Source organism: Calliphora vicina, chromosome 4 (genome assembly GCF_958450345.1).
Source record: "Calliphora vicina chromosome 4, idCalVici1.1, whole genome shotgun sequence".
NCBI lineage: Eukaryota > Metazoa > Arthropoda > Insecta > Diptera > Calliphoridae > Calliphora > Calliphora vicina.
In genome coordinates this window covers 29,637,161-29,660,032 of record NC_088783.1, presented here as the reverse complement: position 1 = coordinate 29,660,032, position 22,872 = coordinate 29,637,161, and the positions used below count along the sequence as shown (strand labels likewise).

The following is a 22,872-nucleotide window of genomic DNA, read 5'->3' as shown; positions in this document are numbered from 1 at the left end:
GTGATGGGTTTGACTAGGAAGTTATTTGGTATAAGTAGCATTTATTAGGGTATTCGAATTATTCGATTTTTCTCTTGTTCGAATAAAACGAATAATTCGAATAACAGATTTTAACTTGTTCGAATAATTCGATCATACGTTTAAAATTAATCGAATTATTCGAATAATTAAAATTTTTTATAAAAAAGTAAAGAATGAAGTTACATCAAGGTTTTTTAATATTTTATTGTTAAAAAAATAACGTTAAAGTTAACAATTCAAGTATTGATAATGTTAAAAAACATTCGAAAACAAAGTCCATCATTCAATTTTCATCAGAAATATTCTGATCAGATTCCCTCCCGAACAATCTACAAAACAATTGACTAGCAAACACTCGCTAGTTTGCAACAAAACGTAAGTTCACAATATTTTGTGTTAAGATCATGGCTACAGTTTCCAAAAACCGGCATTTTTAAAAAACCGGTTTCCGGTTTAACCGATATAGTATGATTTTGAAAAAACCGGTTTTGGTTTTTGTCTTCAAAAAAAAACCGGTTAATGGTTTACATTAAATTTTTATTCAATATAAATAAGGTCTACTTATATTTATATTTATTTGTGGACTCTACTAATAAGAAATATGTTAGGAATCGTGTACTAAATTGTCGAAAATTTAAGTTTTTGATTCTTAAGGATCTATCGTTATGCTATTATTTTATATCTTTTACGAAATATTGTTAAATGCTAGAATTTTCTATAAAATAAAACAATATTTTTAAAAATGGTATCAAAGTTTTTCAAAAATATGTTTAAATGAGCTTTAGAAAATATTAAATTAAAACCGGTTAACCGCCTTACAAAAACCGGTTTCTCAAAAAACCGAAAAGTTAAAGAAACCCGAAACCGGTCGAGTTTATAATGATGAAAAAACAAGTTGACCGGTTTCGGTTTTGGATACTCCAATCATGGCCTTCGTCTATGTCAACGTTATCATTAGCAATGTCATCCACAATTTCACTTTCGACTACCGTTTAAAAATCACATTCGCCATCACTTTCAACACCACTTTAATCCAAGTTAATATTTCGATTATAAATTGCGATTCTGCTAATATTTCGCCAGCATATGTTCACACCACGGCCGCCCGATATGTTTAGACCCTAAAATTTCTGATTCGAAATCAATTCCAAAATCATTCAGCCTTTTTTTACTAATTTAAATTTACAGTTATGAAAAATGTTAAGCAATTTAATAAATTTAAATATATATGTACATTTATTCGATTATTCTACATAAAATTGTTCGAATTATTCGTTATTCGAAAATGGCAATTTTTAAATTGTTCGAATAATTATTCGTAACAAATTATTTGATTAATCGAACGATCATTACTCGAATGAATACCCTAGTATTTATAGGTTTTTGTCTACGTTTTAAAAGTTGTTGTTCAATATTGGTTCAACCAGTGATTGCTAATTGGCATTCCGCCAAAAGTTCTACTAATTTGATTGTTCCCAATATATTTCTTGACAGCCCTAAAAGTTGACATAAAATAACAGATTACGAAAGAAAAATCTAAGTCGAAGAGGTCCGACTAAGTTAAATCTGGAAAATTCCTTTCGAAAGAGAACTTTTTCAAATCATATATAAACAAATTTAAAGCATATCATTAGAATTAATTGAACTTTAAAGAACTTAAAATTTGTATTAAGTTAACCTACTAGAAAAGATTTTTTTTTTAATTTTTATTACAAGGAGGAACGAATTTATTGTTAATTCAGTCTTAATGATCGGATTTTTCAGTAGTGCCAACAAATTACGAATCTGTTGTATCTGTGCAGAAATAATACTGTAACTTTAAGAAGACAACTTACAAAGAAATTCCCCTACCAAAATGCCGATAATAAAAAAAAGAATATTCTCAGCAATTTCCGGGAAATTTGTCCGAGTGGGGAGCCTATTTTTGATATAAAAATTTGGGTTGCCGATCGAATTATACAGCCAACTTCTGTTATTTCAGTCATAGTTCATCTTTTATAGATTTTTTTTTTCTAAATTTTTCTCACGAAATATCTTTCAAAACATACATTGTATGTTTACATATAAACATTAGGGTGGGTCGATTTTTTTTCACGAAATTTTCCACAAGAAACTATAGGTCTAAAATCAAATGCTATTTTTACTTTTTGATCGTCCATACAAATCGACACAGCCTAATAAACACACTAATCTTCAATTTAAACTAAATTTTCTTATGACACCGTTTGAGAAATTCTGTCTTTTTCTTACTAAATACAATAATACCATTGTTTAAGTCAATTTAATTAATGTTTTCATTTCTACCCAAAAAGAATATATATAAAATTAATTGCAGACAACTACATCATACACTCTTGCTAGCTTGTTCTTATAGGAATTTCTCAATCTAAATTTAGTACATCCCCGTTTATATTATTCCTTTAGTGGCAGTGATATTTCTAAAGCATCTATGTACTTCTGGTGTCTCTTTTTAGTGTCAATGACTAACAGTTGCTTCGTAAATCGCGTGCCCTCAGTAAACAGTGTGTGATTTCAAGATCATCATCCTCATCTGTTTTATGTTATGCAGCTTGGCTGTGTTGCAGCAAATAAATTGTCATTTATTTTTAGATTTTTTTTTTTTGGAGTTTTGAGTTTATATAGGAAGACACTTTTACTGCTTCCGCTTTTGCGTCTCTAGTTTTTGTGTGTTTTATTTTTAAATATTTGATTGTACATATTTTATGAACATCACATTAATCTAATGAATTTATGATTGTTGGGGTAATTGTAGAAAATTCTAGGGCTCTTCTCTTCAGATTAAAAGTTTAAGCAGTAAAATGATTTACTATTTACCTTTGGAAATTCTTATTGAGGTGGGATTGGTTAATAAGTTTCCAATTGGATTTTAGTTGAAACTAAAATTTGTCATAGTTTATTAGTTTATAAAGTTAATACTAATGCTTACAAAAATAAATTGTTATAATAAAATTAACTGCATTTACTGTTTGAAAATTTAGTATTAACAAATTTGTGTAATTACACTCTGCTACAAAATTACACTTTTTGTCAGAACTTGAAAAGTGACCTAATGGGGGTTGTATGCCTAGGTGAGGACATACTAAAACCGTTTTCAAAGATTTTAAAACACCCTCAAAATTTTAAGATATTTTGAAAAAACTGTTTTAGGGTAGGTCGTAATACTTTAGTATCTCTAACTCACATATTTTTAGACCGATTTCAAAATTTTAAACAATTATGGATGGCTGTATTTTTTTAATAATTTTTCAAATTCAACAATAGTTATTTTAATTTTTTTCTATAAAAACCTATTCTTTTTTGCACAGTATTTTAAAGACAACTTTATATGGGAAAAAATGAGATACTACTTTTTAAAATCGGTTTATATTTGCAAAAGTTATTAAACTTTTTTGAAAAAAGTTCGAAAAAATTTACCTTGTAAATTCAAAATATTTTTTTTCTACAGTTTTTTGTTTTTTTTATTCATGGGGGAGAAAATACTAAAAATGGAGTTAAATAAAAGTTGAATAACTTTTACAATCCGATTTGAATAATTAAAACCATGTTTTATTAAGAACTAAATTTCCTATATATGTTGGTATAAAGTTTTATAAACTTTCATATCAAAATAAGCAATGAAAAGCGACTAAAATCAAAAAAGTTGATAAATTTTGTTTTTCTATTAGATATGAAATGTATGTTCCCATGAAATATCCATTTCCCTCGAAGGGAAAATTGTTATCGTGATATTCCCCTGAACTTTTCATTCACAATAGTTGATTTTGTTCGTAACAGCTGTTTATTGTTTACAAAATTCCATCTAAAAATTTCCCAACATGGGGAATTGTTTCACGTGAACAAAGTTTATGAACGAAAAATGGGAAAAGGGAACATATTTTATGTGAAATATTGATTCGCGATAGGGGTGAATACTTATAACTTACAAATGTATAAAAAACTGCACGTAATTTTAAAGCGTAATCAGTTTTCTTTCCAAACCCGTTAACTAATTTAAAGTCGGACAAACTTGACGAACATCAGTGAAAACGGTTTTTTTCAGAATAACTTCTGAATTTGAGGGTATTTTTGAAATTTTTTGTCACAATTTGTAATGTACTCGGCAAGCCCTATAACCCACGCTAGGTCGTTTTCCAAGTTTTTTTCCATCGTAGCACCGTGTTATTTATCAAAATTGTGTATTTATTTAACTTTTATTTTAAGCATTTTTTCTTAAACTTAATGCCTTCACTTTTCTAAAAATTAAATGAGGATTGAACAATTGTAACGGTTGTATTGGTTGTATGACTTAAAAATGTGGGATTTTTTCAAATTTTTATTTAGTTAAATTCCTCGATTAATTCGTTGTGCATGTTTACTGTAACCATTTCAATATTGTTACAAGTTTTTTAACAATATTATAGTCACAGTAACTATTTACATGATTGTGGTAACCATAATAAGGTTAATTTACGATTCACATGATTGTATAACCATATATATGGTTACAGTAAACAAGTATATGTGGCATAATAAGAATCTACATAACTGGTTCTATATGTGGTCAAAATTTAGTGCAATTCTACTTCCACAAAGTGGGTCAAAAGACCAATTGAAATATTATTTTTGTTCCAGATGTCTACTAACACAAAAATTTTAAACTCAATTATTTCGAATATTAATCGATGAAAGTCGGGTTGGAAAAATTGTCGGTTACTTTCAGGAAAAAATGTATCAGGAAAATTGTCCCGGGAATTCCTAGGATTTTTTTTAGACATTTACGATGTATTTATATGTATGTTTCCTTCTTAAAGTTGATTTCCTCATAGATAAAAAATATTCGTTTTGAATGATTCGATTTTATTTATAGATTTTTCTATACTATCAACAGAAAGTTTAGTTGACACAGAATAATTACGATCTATAACCTCACTTTTGTCATCCAAACAAAAATATATCAGCCATAGAATGAATCATTTGATTAGCAATTAAATCGTTTATCACAACTGGAACTGTTTTCCCTGTGTGACAAACCAGAAAAATATGTAGAGAATTCTCATTAATTCTTAATTGCTTTATATAAAAACTTCTAAGGATATTTCTATTTAGAGAAAATAATATTTTAAAAAAATGGTTTAAATTTGTTTATATACATACATTCTGATTTGAAAAAGTTCTCTTTCGACACGAATTTTTTCTAAAATGCATAATATTAATAAAATTACACAGTACAACACATGATTTTGGGACTCAATTCTAACAATTGCACATGAAAGTAGCCCCAAAAATAGGAACTTATGCATCATTAGTTTTGTCAATTTGGCTGCCGGAATAATTTAATGGCCATACGAATTTTTTTTCCTCAAGGTGGATTTTTATCACTTTTTCTATATTTTAGAACGGTTATATCTCGTATACCGTACGGAATATCTCTTTTGTGCCTGAAGCAAAGTTGTATATATTGAAAAGTAGAAGAAAAGTACGGAACATACCTACCCGAAAAAGGTGCATCCAGTGCCTTAAAAATCGCAAAAATGCGATTCCATAATTAGCCATAGCTCCCATATAAGACCCGCTTCCGAAAATCACTTTAAAGTGAATAAATCTGTTAAAAATGATGGTATACAAGCAAAATTCATGATAAATAACTTTCATATAAACGCAAATCACACGACCTAATTTCATGGTGTTCGGTCCATAATTGGATTTGTAATCCAGTTATTGAGCAAAAAAGGTGAAAAATTGGTAAAAAATTTGAAAAAATGGGCATTTTTGCGATTTTCAAGGCACTGGATGCAACTTTTTCGGGTAGGTATGTTCCGTACTTTTCTTCTACTATTCAATATCTACAACTTTTATTCAGCCACAAAAGAGATATTCCGTACGGTAAACGAGATATAACCGTGCTAAAATATAGAAAAAGTGATAAAAATCAACCTTGAGGAAAAAAATTCGTATGACCATTAAATTATTATGGCAGCCAACTTGACAAAACTAATGACACAGAAGTTCTTATTTTTGGGGCTACTTTCACGTGCAATTGTCAGAATTGAATCCCAAAGCAATGGACTGAAAAATGTTGTACTGTGTTATACACATAATTTAATTGTTACCTATTATTTGAATTTTTTTTTTGGTTGTTGGCTTAATTTAGTTTTAAAAAATTCCCGGAATTGAACAGATTTTTTAATATTGTCCGGTAATGGAAAAAGGAGCCCTAGTTACGAGGTATCAACATCGGAACAATATTATTCAAATCTATATAAACATTTTCAAGTTTCTTAAATAATTAACTCTTTTACACATACAAAACTATAAGATATATGTTAAAAATACACCAATTGGCCAAAAGTAATCATCTTATGGTTCATGCATAATGCACCGAAATTTGTATTTTTTTCATTCCCAAATTAATCACTTTCTAATTAAAAATTAAATTTAGTTAGTCAAATATTTATACGAGTAACATTAAATTAAAAAAATACCGCTAGACCAATGTAAGTTACATACATCCAAATTCCCAATCAAAAAACAAACCATAATAAAAGTACATGCCAATCAAACTAAAAAAATTAACAAAATTTTAGCAAAAAGTTAATATATTACTTGTCATGAGAGGTTTTGACATTATGTTCATCATCAAATGCTTCTTGTTTAAAAACATCATCATCATCATCAATGTCGTCTTCATCATAGTTATTATCTGTGTGGTTGATGATGCCCTTTACATACCCGGGTGATGCTGATTTATATTTTGAATTCTCGGAACTTTCAATCGATTCGGCTAAAGATGAACTTGATGATTTATAACTTGCATATGATTTGTTAAATTTATCACGTTTGAAATTAGTATCTTTTGCATCAGGTGGTGACGATGTATTGTGAATACTGCTGGTGGTGGAAAATTCACTTGAAATGGAGTAATTACTACGTCTGCGTTCATTATCGCGTTCAAAATTTAAATAAGTTTTCGGTGGCAATTCAGGGGCTCTGCGTAAAGCTTTGCTAACAGCTCCTGTGGAGGATTCTAATGAGGGTGGCGTCTGTTGTGGTGGTGGTGTTATTACAGTATTTTCATAATTTTGAATATCTGTGTTTTGGGGTTTACGTGGACGTGGTGCTGGCCTGGGCGTACTATATACTGGTACATTTTCATTGGCATCTGGTCCATATAAATCATTTGTTTCGGTTAGTATGGATTTTTGTGTAGTTGAGGAATTTATGGACAATCTGTCCACATCTTCCGGCAATGTGGGATAAAGTAAAAATACTTTATTATTCTGTACTTTTTCGTTACTATTCGCATTGTTTTGAATATTTTCGGAATTTATATTTAGATTCTTATTGATTAACTCGATTTTAACATTTTCATATTCGGATTTTCGTAGTTCTGGATAAAGTCGTCGTGGTGCTGGTACCGGTCGACAAGTAGTTTGATCGTCTTCCATGGCAACTGAAAAGCAAAATAGAAAGTTATTATTAGTCAAACTATTTTAAATTTAACAATTTCAAATACATACATATTTACAGAATTCTAATAAGCCTCAAATTACAAGGCAAAATGTCCTCAATTAGGAATTCCCCGCAATAAAAAATATTTTTGTTTAAACCTTTAGCAAATTTCTAACTAACTTTTACCTATAACTTTCCCAGAAAAAAGGAATATTCTTATAGTACAATAAAACAGTAAATGCACATTTACTATTACAATTTATTAGTTTACAATCAGAACGATTAGTGTTTTTCAAAACACTAAAATTATCATCTGTTTGCAAATGTTCCTTTTTACCTGGTGGTCCTTTAAGGAAAAACTACCTGCTGACATTTATATAAATATAAAGGAAATCTAACAGCTAACATCCATCATTCACTTTCAAAGCGTAGAGTTGAACAAGTCAAGGAATCAAGCAAAAAATAAATTAAAATGTATAGTGTTATTAAGAAATCATCATCACTCCTAGTGCCAGTTTTGGAATCGAAAGCCGTTGTTGAAAAACGTACCGCTAAATCGCAGAAGAATAAAAATGTCAAAACGCTTGCCTTAATTATTGATATTATCTTATTGGTAATAAAAATATTTAAAATTATCATGCAAATCCTCAACGAAGCAATCAATAGTGAAAATGATGAACTATCCAATAATGAAAAATCAAGAATTACGGGCATCCTAAAGTCTCCGCATAAACAAGATGCTATCACAAATAAAACAAAACCGAAGAAGAGAGTTCGTTTCCAATTAGACGAATCGGAAATATCCTACAAAACACTTAAATATCAAATTTCCCTCCTGAGCTCCGAAGCATCTCCCATCATCTATACGGACAAACTTACTACTAAGCAATATGTTGTTAGTTCTGAACCATGTCGCATGATCTATACGGATTATCTAACTACATCCAGCATTAAGCAGAACTCAGATGATTTGGTTCAAATGAATAACTCTCAGTATTCGAACATTGAAGTCGAACTTTATCGTAATGAGTTATTACATCATTTATTGACCATGCATCAAAAACAACAGCCAGCTCAATCACGATTTGATGCAACTCGCAAACGTTACGAATATTGAAAATATTAAAATTGTTTAAGTTAAGATAATTCATAATTTTACATTTAAGAAATTTATTTAGGTTTAAGTATTGTCAGACAATAAATATTGTTAAATTAAAAAATATAAATAAAACAAAATATATATAACCGAATCATTCTATCAATCTTTAATTTTTAATATAAAACTGAGGAAAAATTTTGTGATATTTTCATCATGGAAATTTCCACAATATACATTTATAATTATTCTTTCGATGATTTCATATAACTCAAAAACTATTATATATTGGATAATTCCAAAATATATCGTCACCAAAATATCCAATAAGCATTTTTACTTGAATTCAAGTTGAAGGCAAGTGAAATTTACGCCAAGCAATTGAATTATAGTTGCATTACACTTTACACTCAGGTCTCGTTATATGCGGATTAAAATTTATGCGATTTTTAAATGAAAAATTTTTTTTTTAATTTTAAAAGATTTTGAAATTTTAGATGGTCTTTTTTTTAATTCTTCATAAACCAAGCCCATTATATGGTTCATATTTTATAGCCCTAAAGTTGAACATCTCGGACAATGTTTAGGATTAAAAAACTTAGGAACGCGTCATTCGAAATTATCCCGTTTTATCTTTACACAGCAGCAAGTTTTTCTGGCTAGTCTTTTACATATACTGTTTCTCAAAATTTATAAAAATTGAAACTGTAACGTAGGCTGCACGCAACTTGAAAACAATTTTAGTACAAATTGAGCAAATGTAATCAGCTGTTTTCTTGATTGAAAAATTTAATGCAAGTTCGTTTCAATTCTTAAAAGTTTGAGTGTATTAGTAAAAAAAGTGTGAGTGTATTAAAACTAGAAAGGCAAAACTTGATTGTGTAACCCCTTAATCTTCTTAATGCCAACACCGAATAACTTAAAAACCAAGTAATCGATTTTGTTACATTATCAAGTTATGTTTTCGTTTATCGATTATTTATCATCGCTGAAAGTTGGAAAGTTTAATTTTACATATGATGTGAGGCAGACGCTATTAATCGTTTTTAAACAAGCTTTGAAAATATTTCAGCGTGTGAATTTTTGTGCTAACTTCTTTACTTTTTGTGATACTAAAAAGATTTTATTGGTTGGTGATAGAATGTCAATAATAGTGAACAATAAGTCACAATAGTTTTTTCGACCATGTAATTTGAAGTACGAACAAAATTTATATTAAACCTCATCCCTTTGATGTAGAGCAAAATGCTGATAAAATATATTCAAATTCAGTCACAATTTGTTTAATTTTTTTTTTGTTAAGTTGTGTGAAATAAATAATAAATATCTTGTTTATTATACTTTGATTAGTGAATTAAGGTATAAAACAGTAAAATACGTTTATATTTTTAGATTTTTTTGTTTTATTTTACAAATGACAAATCTGCCACACCCCTTTGGCTATTTACCCCATGGGTGGGGTGGTTTCGCCGTTTGTGGTCAGTCTAGAAATGTTAAAAAAATATGTATATGATGTATAGATGAGATAGGCAAGATTGAAATGATCAAAACTAAAGCCAACATATCTAAGTATCCGAAACAAGAAAAAAATTAAGAATATGTATTGTGGTTTTAATTTGAGATCGCCTCAAAAAAAAGTGGCGTCCCCTTCTACCCTACATATCTTCTTAATAATGTTGAATATTAAAAGTCGTATCTGATAATTTTTTCTCAGCTTTTAGTAATGAATACTTAATAACATTTTATAATCACTCTCATCTCAAAATCACTTTCTAGACCAGTGTGCAATATCTGCTAATGTAATTTGATGAAATTTTATTGAAACTTGACCAAATTTAATTGAAATCGGATCAAGATCCAAACTGGGTCGAAATAAAATGGAAATACCCTATTAGATTAAAATTTAAAATCAGTAATTGATTCAGATTTTTAAAGATGACCCTTTCAGTTACGGAATTTTTAGGAAAATATGTGTAAATTATAGTTTTTTTCAAATTCTCTGAATGTGATTTGACAAAATTTTAAAAAATTTATTTAATATAGTGCATGGCCCGATATTGTCTTTTAAAATGAATTATTCAATGTCAAATGAATTATTCAATGTCAAATGAATGTGGAATCTTGTCAACTCCAAATAATGCGCAATATTTTAGATAAATGCTGTTTCATTCCAAAAAAAATCGAAAATGTTCTCAAACAAAATGATAATAAAGAATTTGGGCACTACGCGTTTAGGTTTACAAATTATTCAAGTTTATTAAATTTACACAAATACAAGTATTACACATTCAGCCAAATTATGAAAAAAAATTCCCCGGGAGTTTTTTCCCTTTCCTCATTTTTCCTATTCAAATTCTGTGTTAAAAAAGAGAAAAGGGAAAAAACTCCAGGGGAATTTTTTTCATAATTGGGCTGATTGTCTACTGGATACAAAAACCGAACTTCGTGGTTCACTATTTATGGCATATTTACATATGTATACATTTTTGAATATCACAAGCTTGGGCATGTCATACTATATACCGTTGAAAACGGCTATGAAAAGCCCTTGCAAACGATAGCCCATATTTTATGTGTCTTCAGGAACGGTTTAAAATATTTTGGGAACCATCATAAAACAAATCGAAGTTTACTTTCAGAGGATAACAAAAACAGTTTTTTCCTCTCCAGTCAAATAATTTAGTATTTTTTATCCGAACAAATTACCACTATCATTTGAGTTAAGTAACATTTCAAAATCTCTCGGTCTGAGGGTCATTTTAACCCCAAGTGATATTATGGGTTAATTTCCATTTTTGTGCTGTTATTATAAACACTATACTGTATGTTATATTTTTCTTAAGTTTCAACATAATCGGCCCAAAAATATATAACATTTCGCTAACATTCCATGAGAAATTCTATATTTTAAAAAAAATTGACCTTTGACCTTCACGATTTAAGGGTTAACATTTTCCGATTTTAATAAAACTTTCAGACTATATTTAAAATTACCTGGACTATAATATTCTAAAATTCATAACAGTAAACAAATTGGGCTCATTCGCCAAAATATGGCCTAAAAGTTAGTTTTTCTCGAAAATCGCAAAATTTAAATCCCAGTTACGGAAAAAATATAGAAGGTATTGTCATACTTTTTTTATATTTTTATTTCCTATTATATTCTTAATAAATCCCAATGTGATGATCAAATAATTCTGAAATTTGTTTAACAAAATTTTGAAAAATTTGAAAATGGACTTTTGAAAATGACGTTAAAAAAATTAAATTTGTTGGTCATGTCTGCGAATAGTTTAAAGGTATCCTACTAAGACAAAAACTCATATACAAGTAAATATGAATATACATATTTTAACTAAAAATTAGCTTTAATTTTAATATTTCTCAAAATACGTTAATTTTGTTCCTACATTTCAGGTTCTAGTGGCCTGAACATTTTTAAACCAATTTTTGTCTTTTATATCTCATTAGAACGACAATTACGAACACATTTCGATAATTTTAAATTAAATTGCAAAATTAATTATTTAAAGGCAAAGTTTTTACAAAAGCTAAAAAATTTAATTTTTTCCCCTTAAATGTAACCCAAAACTTCAGCGTCGTTGGGTCATTAGTTAACGTATAAAAAATTAAGACACTGATTTTGAAACTACATTATTTTGAAGTTTTTTACAGTTCTTTGTACACAAAGGTACATCGTTGGCATATTAGTACTTCTAAACGAGTTTCTTCTAATCTTGCCCGATTCATAGAAACCTTTTTAATCAGAATCAAGTCAATTTGGTATTTGCCGACTGAAAGTTAGTCCTAGTTAATTCATTCAACTTACTCTATGATTCAAAATTTTACATATCGACTTTGATATCGAAATGTCCTTATACATATTTTCAGACATGTTTTTTAAATGTCTTTGAAGCAGCGTTTTCAATTTATTGCTATTTAACAACCCAAAATTTACATACTTGTCGCTATCCCTTTTTCGAAAAAAGCGGGATTTGCTAAAGGTGTCTTTATATTTAAACTGGTTTAGCTTGTAATGCCAACACCTTCCAAATACTCAATGAGTATTTTCTTATCATTTATATGATTATCATGGAAATACAGCTGACTGGGTATATGTAAAGCAACCATTCAAATAATTTAGTACTTTCAATCATAAAAAAGTACTATTTTAGTTGGATTTTAGTACCTTTTGTAACTATCCATTATCCATGACTATTTTTAAATAAAAATACCTCAAGCACAAAACTTTCTTAAACCTTTTATACCAAAGAAAATGCGTGAAATGTCTGCCTTCTAACTTGTTGAGATACATGTTAATATTTCAATTTCTGAAACGTTTGGTATAGCTTTCTATAGGACACAGTACGTTTCCAGACACATCTTTTCAAAGCAAAATTTGTTGAAAAAATATTAACGATTAGTTTCGGCAGATCAATGAATCTCTCAAAACATATTGTTTCTCTCTTTAAGGTATTTTGGACTTCTAAGTCCCTCTAAATTTCCGCATGATTGACCACATAATCAAAACTCATATGAATTATTAAATATGTTTAGTTTATAATATTTGGTAATTTTTAATAAAAATCGAACAATCTATATAAAAATCACAAGGATTAAGTTTTGTAACACTCCAATTTCCACACTCTATATAATCACTAACAAAGAATTTGCAAATCTCTTAAAATTTCACGAATATGTATGCGAAATTATGCAAAAATAACGTAACAAATTACTTATCATCTTAAAAACATTTTATGATCGACATCCTTTAAAATCTGCAATCAATTTGGATTTCCCCATGCTTAAAATTCTTTTTCCAATCTGCTTTTAAAATTTCTTGCAAAATATTCAGCAATATTTCCAAACTAAATTTATTTGCAAATGTGAAAATGTCTTTTACCTACAACCTTCCAAGAAAAAAGGAAACTTTCTAATAGCGCAATACACAAAGTCAACGCAAATTTTAAAAAACACTTCCAAAGATTTATTACTTTACAATAGGATCAATTAGTATTTTCATAAATACCCAATAACACAATACCCAACATTCTGTTAATTGAAGTGGCTTTTTACCTGTATACTAGGAGGCTATAAGGACCTATGTGTAAGGAATTTGTATAAATATAAACGTTTTCAAATCGCAAACATTCATCATTCTCTATCAAAACACGAAGCTGAGCAATACAACGAAAAACATTCCTAAAAATGAACAGTGTTATTGAAAAATCGTTACTAGCAATGGTTTCGAAAAAAGTCAAACATTTTACATCTAAATTGGAAAAACATAATAATGTTAGAACAATTGGTTTAATAATTGATATTATCTTATTGGTGATAAAAATATTTAGAACTTTCAACAAAATTCTAAATGTAACAACATTCAGTGAAAAGGAGGAACAATCCAATCCAGAAATATCCAATAAACATATAACAATTAAAGCAGATAATGAGGAAGAATCTAATCAAGAAACATCAAATAATCATATAACAATTACAGCAGAAAATGAAGAACAATCCAACCCCGAAATATCAAATAATCATATAACAATTACAACAGAAAATGAGGAACAACCCAAGCAAGAAACATCAAATAATCATCTAACAACTACAGCAGAAAATGAGGAGCAATCCAATCAAGAAATATCTTATTTGACAATTACATCAGCCGCAAAAACAACCAGCATCATTAAGAGCCAAAGTAAACAATTGGAAACCTCAAATAAATCGAATTTGAAGAAAGTTCGTTTTCAATTAGATAAAACGGAAACATCCGCCAAAACAGTTCATCAAATTTCCATCACAGCTCAAAAATCGGTTAACTCAACCCCTATTACTAAGCCAAAACATGTTGTCAGCTCTGAGCCATGTCGCATGATCTATACGGACTATCTGACTACGTCCAGCATTAAAAAGGCCAAAGCAGATAAGATTCAAATAAATAATTCTCAATCATCGAAAATTGAAGTCGAACTTTATCGAGTTGAATTATTACATTATTTGTTGACCATGCATCATCGGAATAATAAGCCGGTTGAAGCTCGTTTTGGTTCAACTCGCAGACGTTTAGAATATTAAAAAAAATATTCGAAATGATTAATTTTAAGTAATAATCAATAATTTTAATTAAATTAATGTAAGCTTATCTAGGTTAAAGTATTGTCTAACAAAAATAAAATATATTTTCTTAAACTAAATCTTAATATGAATATTCTTTATTTATACAACATTTAATAAGGGGTTTCAAGGTTTACTCAGACAGAGTCTACAACAGAACTGTAATAAAAATTAGGTTTTAAATACCAGAATATTGTGATAAAATACAACACAGGCTAAACATTTCCAAAAATGGTATACCACTCCAACACATGAAATAGAAAAGTACGACTCTAATGTATGCGAAATATTTATAAACTTCTTGTTAAACACTGAACGAGTAAGAGTAAAACGTTTACTGTGTCTGAACGTTCGGTTTGAACATAAAATTATCCGGTTAAAAACTGAATGACTCTGAGTATTTTAAAATTTTTTTCAACGTGCGAGAGATGGTTTGTGCGGTTCATAAGTGGTGATATTGACACGGAAGACACAGATTGCCCAGGCCAGCCTAAAAAGTTTGAAGACCATGAATTGGCTGCATTATACCATGAATATTGTTGTAAAACTCAAGAGGAACTTGCAAAATCATTGGGATCTACTCAAGCAGCTATTTCAAAAAAGCAGGGAAATTGGGTAACATAAAGTCGAGACACCTTGAAAGACGATTTTACATGCCCGAAATGGTGCTTTAACGCTATAAAAGAAAATCATTTTTGCACCGAATCATTACTGGCGATTACGATTACCCGAAGCGTAAGGATCGTATGTGAAGCCAGGCCAACCAGCCGAATTGACACCAAAGCCAAATATCCATTACACTAAGGTAATGCTCTGTATTTGGTGGGAGTAAAAGAGTCATATATATTATTAGCTGCTGAATTATGCAATTGATTAGTTTGAAGCGAGCATTGGCCGAAAAACGATCATAATGAAACCGTAATATTCCATCATGACAATGCTAGGCCACAATTCCTGTTTAGAATGAAGTGGTTGGGCAGTTTTACGTCAGCCGCTTTATAGTCCAGACCGTGCCTCGTCCGACTATCATTTGTTTCGATCGATACAGAACGCCCTTTCTGGGATATGCTTCACTTTGGATTCTTTATTGGCCTCAAAAAGTGACCAGTTCTTTTGGCTCGAAATCCATATGTTGCCTGAAAGATGGGAAAATGTCATAGCTAACAATGGTCAATACTTGGAATAAATTTATATTTTTCAAAATAAAAGCTAAAAATTTGAAAAAATCCAGCATTTTTTACGTCATACACCCAATATTTATTATACCCTACACCACCATGGTGGGGAGGGTATAATGCGTTTGTGCAGATGTTTGTAACGCCCAAAAATATTAGTCTAACACCCATCTTAAAGTATACCGATCGACTTAGAATCACTTTCTGAGTCGATTAAACGATGCCGTCCGTCCGTCTGATCGGCTGGCTGGCTGTCCATGTAAACCTTGTGCGCAGAGTACAGGTCGCAATGTTAAAGATATTTCGATAAAATTTGGTACATATTATTTTTTCGGCTCAAGGACCAAGCCTATTGAAACTGGCTGAAATCGGTCCACTATTTCACATAGCCCCCATACAAATGTCCTCCCGAAATTGGACTTTATCGTTCATAAATGTTTAATTTTTATATGTATCTCCACAAATTCCGCTCCAAATAAGTTTTATATACACAAAATTCATGTCACCAAATTTTGTTACGATCGGTCCATAATTAGTCATAGCTCCCATATAGACCCGCTTCCGAAAATCACTTTAACGTGCATAAATCGCTTAAAAATGTTGGTATACACACAAAATTCAACATACTTAACTTTAATATAGACATAAATCACACGACCTAATTTCATGGTGATCGGTCCATAATTGGTCATAAGGCCCACTTCCGAAAATCACTCAAAAATATAAATTATTGAAATTTTAAAAGAAAAATGTTTTTGCTCTTTTACTTAGTGTAGGGTATTATATGGTCGGGCTTGACCGACCATACTTCCTTACTTGTTTTTTATTACTTCCATTTTGTCACGTTTTAGACATCAATTTAAGTTACTCGAATCGATGACTGATTTTCAAAATAAATTTGGGTAGTTTTGTAGCGTTGTTTATCCGTCAATCTATTCATTTTGATTTGCCAGATACTGATCATAAATGTCAAAAAGTAAGCGCAGTAAAACAATTCGTTTGGCAGTTAACCCGTTCGTAAGTTTTATCGGGGTTAAAAAATACCCTTTACATATTTATAAATAACAGTCAGCCTCAAAAGTGAGTATACACCAAAAATTATTTGATTTTTTTTTAAGATAATAAAAATTCTAAAATTTATCCATCGATTAAAATTTTAAAGTTTCGGTTTATTGGAGATTGGGTTGAATAATAGATTCGGTTTGAATAAAAAAGATTTAAGTCGGACTATAATGATTTTCATGATCTTAAAAAAAATCAAAAAATTTGCTGGTGTTTACTCACTTTTGAGGCTGTGTGTATATCTATAACAGTAGAATTTATATTATAAAGTCATCGATCGTTATTTTGTTCCACTTCTTGGATCCCATCAGAAACATTAACAACTAGATAGTAGTATTACTTTCAGTGATATAAGATGATTAATTTAATAAATTACAAACAAACAATTTTCCGAAATGTATCTTGCAATAATGTTAGGCCCTTAACAAAAACGATCATATAATATCAAAGACAATAATCAATAAATTTGATAAGAAAGCATTGCTTAGTTAAAGCTCTACCTCTTCATGGATTCATAACAATGGCTATTTATTTAGTAATACATATATATATTTAATTTATAATTTATTTGCTATTGAGGTTTGGTTCATAGTGTATTGGTTCCCTTAAAACACTGTGAAAGTGATTCATTCAATATTAATTTAAGTACACACACGAGGTACAATAATATAATGAATAAATTGCGCAAAAGAAATTAAGTGTTAGTTTTCATTAGAGAGGAAGCATGGTTAATTAAACTTGTGTAATTTTATAGCAATTAAAAATTGTTTATATACCCAAAATTGGGGCCAGTAAAATCATTATTGTTTCAATACTTATAATGAGAAATAAATATTTTGCAAATCTCTCACATAAGCATTGGAAATAATTGAGAGGTTTATGATTGAATAAAATTTAAAATATGATTTGAAATAAATTATACCAAGTTCCAATAATAAACACTGTTTCCAAAACAAAACTGTACAAATTTACTATAACTAAATACAATTTTTCCAGTTAAGAACAAATGATCTTTAGTGTGATCCTGAATATTAAAGATAAGTTACGAAAATTGTAGTTATTTTTATGTAGTCATAATATTTATGTATATCTGAGACTTAATTCCCTTAATTTTCAACATACAATGGTGTTATTTTTATTTATAGCTTAATAATGACTTTTTAGTTTTTTGATAACATGAATCATCAAAATAAATTGTTTTTGTTTATTAAAAGAAATTGGAGTACCTACTATATATTTTTCAAGAAACATTCAATCTTGGTCGGACTAAAATTTCAATTAAATTCTTCATTTTATTTCTTTATTATTATTCTCCTGCGCACACTGCAATGATATTTGGTTCAATGTCTTTAAATATTTATTTTGTTGTAATTTAAATCATTTTTTAAACACATTCATTAAAATTGCAAATTTTAATATGAACAAAACAAACTATATACGTATGTATGTATGTACATCAGTCTGTTAATATTTATGTAGACTCGTATTTGAATTTTAATTCCTCTGAAATGTGTTGTTATTTTTGTTGATAGTCAGTGCATTGTTATTGTTTACATTTTGTTTTTGTTTTGATCAAAACAAATCTAAACTCATACTCTTAACTTATAACGTTAAGAGAAACTTAGCTTCTACTATAAATCGTTTAATAAAAAATCTAGTAATTGTTACAAAGTAATGAGTCAAACAACTTAAATAGTTTTTATTTCAAAAAATCAGCAACAGAATAAACATGCATTTTCATGATTATGAAATCGTCTTGTGATAATTTTAATGGGTCGGTCATAAGTTCAAAGACCCTTTTGTTGTACGAATGAAATTATCCAATTATGCATTAAGTTGTTGTGGTTTGTTTATTAGGGGTATTCGAGTAAAAATTGCAAGTACATATTGATATTTTCTATATAAACCCAGCAGTTAAACAAGTAATCATTGTATCCTTTATTGGCAGTAATTGTCACTAATGTCTGATCACTTGGCTGACTCCATTTTATATATTTGGGTCTTAATGCTGAGAGAAGTCAATTGGCTACTTTAAACATGTAATCTAGCATGAAGACAATTGTCACTTAAGTGTCTCTAAGTAATCTAGAGTGTAGTCACTAGAAACGTTAATTGTGCACTGCATTTTTTATGAGTTATTCGTACAAACTTATTTTATATAAATTGTGTTGATATAATTCTCACACAGTTTATTTTCTTTTTGCTTAAGTATACTGACACCCCATGTAACATAACGTGAAGTCAATTGTCACTTTAGTGTCTCTAAGTAAACTAAAGTGTAATCACTTTCAACGTTTATATTGTACAGCACTTTAGAAAGTAGTTTCACTAGTTTGGGACAACTGCTGGCATGAAATAACAAAATATTAGTTCGAAAATATTGTTACGAAATTGTACTTGAATTCAAATATAACGATTTTAAGGGCTGATTTAAAAGTAGCATAATGCTTTCAAATAACAGTGCTGTAATAGAAAACTGTAACATATCTGTGGGCATTATTAAATAAAAGCTTTCAGTTGACCATTGATCGTAAGTTGGCAACGCTGTTTGAATTCGAATATTCAGTTAAAGAACATCTAGAATATTCGAACTTTGACAGTTAAAGAGCAATCTAGAGTGCAGATGGCATTGTTATAAATAGTGGCAGAGGTTGCAGTCGTTATTGAGTTTATCAGAGACGCTTTTCGAATAAACATCAACTGAGTGCCTTAAAGTGTGTTGTGTTTTTCAAGTAAATTCGTGTACATTATAAATTGTGCCTGTATTTCTGAGAATTTATAAACGTGTATAAAAAACATTGAGTAGCTATTTAATTCTGTTGTTGTACATTTCAAATAAATAAAGATTTGTTACAATTTTCAAACTGCTAAACGGCTTTTATTTGCAATCAAAAGTATCCGGTTTATTTAAAGGAAATAAACTAACGTTTTGAAAAGGTTAAAACGTAACAATATTATCAACGATTGTATACGGACAAATATGACAATTTTTTTTTAAATTACGATATCAGAATTTTTGAAAAAAGTTTTACAATTTTTTGATAACTAGTTTCAAAATTATTTGAAATGTTTTTCAAAAAAAAAATTAGTTTCATTAAAGGATTTTGAATGGGTTCTGGAAAAAAATCTTTCCATAATTTTAGAAAATAGTTTGTTTGGTCCATCGGTTCTTATTTTTTTCACCAACAGTAATTTTATGGAGCGACATTTTTGCAAAAAGGTATAAAATTACGAATTTCTTGAAATCCATTTCGATAATAATATCAAAAGTTTTTTTGAACTGTACTGAGATGAGATCTTCATTTTGTACATTTTACGCATTTTATAGTTTATTAGTTCATTATGAACAATTAGTATTTTTGTTCAGTTACTAGATAACGTAGATATAATGGAATATCATAATATATATATATAGAATTTGATTTTACATAAGCTAAACATTTTTGTTTCACCATCTGAATACCCATAATAATACTTGATCACATTGCAATTTGTGTATCTGGCAGATGTTGTAGCTATTAAACACACTTCGTTCAATGGGTATTTTACAAAATTTTATTACTTTCGTTTATAAACATAAAAATGTACGTATTATAAAGGCTCCATAAATAAAAGCTGTACATATCTGTCTACTTTTTACAATAGCAATTTAATTTATCAATTTATATTGAGTTCTAAAGCTTGCAGATATGCATTCCTAGCAATTATACTTTTGACAAAACAACTTAAGTGGATTTTCCAAATTTTTCAGGAGAGCGTAAAAACTGTTGAATTGATCGATAATTATTTTATTATTTGTCCTTGAAGAACTTTATTATTTGTCTCAAAGAAATTCTTTAAGGAATTTATTGTAGCTAGTTATAATCACATTGGGCTACTGTTTTGACAGATATCTATCTATATTTTAAATTCTGTTAACACAGTTCTATTCGGATTGAATGTAATTTTTTTGTTATTGGGGATCTAAGTATAACGTTAGCCAGCCAATGGCACCCTTATAAATCTGAAATAAATGCAAACAAATCAAAACGATGATAAATTGTTTTATATTTTTTTATTAAAAATTATAGTTTTTATTATATTACTCATTCATTGTTGTGATTATTTCGCAAGAAAAAATGTTAAATAATAAATATGTTAACACTTGTGTAAAGAATTATGGAAACTAGTAATACATGAATTCAATACAATACATATCCATTCTAAACTTTTCATAAAACCATACAAAATTAGTTTTAGGATAAAACTGCATAAATTTAATTTAAATGTTAATATATTTTCTTCAATTAATTTTAATTTGTTACAAAAACTAGTTACTATTTATGTGCTCCATTCTGTACTTAACGTTCTTTAGCTTGGTGTCTCATTTTGTAGATACAAATAATATTTATACTTAATAATTTTCTTATCAAATGTTCTATTTAAAGTCATAAACATGCAGTATTTATTTGTACATATATCAACAATAAATGCAAAGCAGACAATATATTTTTACTAAATAAAGTTTTATGGAATAATAATGAAAGAATATATGTATAAAATTATTTTATTGAAAATAGGAAATACAGAACTTTAACACTACATACTATGCATAAAAGAATTTATTTTATAAATTTAGTTATATTAAAATTGTAATACTAACAACCATATTCATAAAAAACTTTAAATTTAAACAATGTTTTAAAACTAAATTTTTACACAAAATTTGATTTTAAAAAGTTGTTTAAATTTAAAAATATTTTATGAATTTTTTATGGCTTTAAATTTGTGTCAATTGTTTGAAACTAGACAAAGAACAGAGACATATCACCGGGAAAAGATCACTCAAATGTAGAATCATACAGACACAGCAACCTATTGACTAATACAGAGAGCCTCAAAAGTGAGTAAACCCTAGTGAATTTTTTTAAGATCCGACTTAAATCTTATTTTTAAGAACAAACCGAAACTTTTAAATTGTTATCGATGGATATATTTTAGGATTTTCTTTATCTTAAAAAAAAATCAAATAATTTGTGGTGTTTACTCACTTTTGAGGCTCTCTGTATATCAAAGCTGTTTGAGAAGATACTCATGAACAAGTTGTATCCGATGTTTATTGAAAACAATTGTATTCCGAATCATCAATCTGGATTTAGAAGAAAGCACAGTACTATGAAACAAACTCATATACTTGTAAATGTTGTAAGAAAAGCGTTAGAGGAAAATATTGAAGTTGGAGTGCCCCAAAGCAGTATCCTTGGACCTATTTTATACTTGATATATACGTATGATATGCCAACTAACAATCGCACTTATACATCAACATTTGCTGATGACACTTACATACATTATATTCTAAGCATTCATGAAAACTCTCAAGAAGCGTCACGTTACTTAAAAGATCACATATTTGAATTAGAAAAAAGGTTAAAACAATGGAAAATAAAAGTAAAAAATGTATACATATAACATTTATATTGCGTAAGGAATCATACCCACCTATTCATATCAATAACCAAACAATAATTCAACAATCGGAAGTTATATACCTCGGAATACATCTCGATCGTCGATTTACATGGAAAAGTAGATGCAAAGCTGACTCAAATGAAATTGAAATCAATTCAAATTAATTGGCTCATTGGCAGAAACTCTATGCTTAGTTTAGATTGTAAACTTCTACTTTATAACTCGATATGGTATTACGGGATCCAGCTATGGGGCCCGGCCTCAGCGTCATATGTTGAAAAATCACAGTTGCTCCCTGTTATATCAAAAACGTGAATATACACAAAGATCTAAAAGTGCCCTTTGTAAAAACTGAAATCAAGAAACATGTAGAAAAATATTCAAAAACATATTAGATAACGACCGTATTAGTTTAAGAAGGAGACCTAAGGAGACAAGACAATCGAAAGACAAGAAGTAAGAATGACAATTTAATAAGAGCAACAATGGATACAAAATTTT

General features: G+C 28.9%; 1 protein-coding gene across 2 annotated transcripts in view; it reads right to left on the bottom strand.

Moving 5' to 3' along the window:
- Positions 1-22,872, bottom strand: part of RhoGAP15B (RhoGAP_ARAP and RA_ARAPs domain-containing protein RhoGAP15B) — a 49,737-nt gene that overhangs the window by 11,986 nt on the left and 14,879 nt on the right. Inside the window, exon 2 of one of the 2 annotated variants that reach the window (XM_065509050.1) lies at positions 6,625-7,471. In XM_065509050.1, the coding sequence (XP_065365122.1) occupies positions 6,625-7,466 (842 nt within the window). In that variant the 5' untranslated portion in view covers positions 7,467-7,471. The remainder of the gene's footprint in view (positions 1-6,624; positions 7,472-22,872) is intronic. The other variant, XM_065509052.1, reaches the window with a different exon arrangement.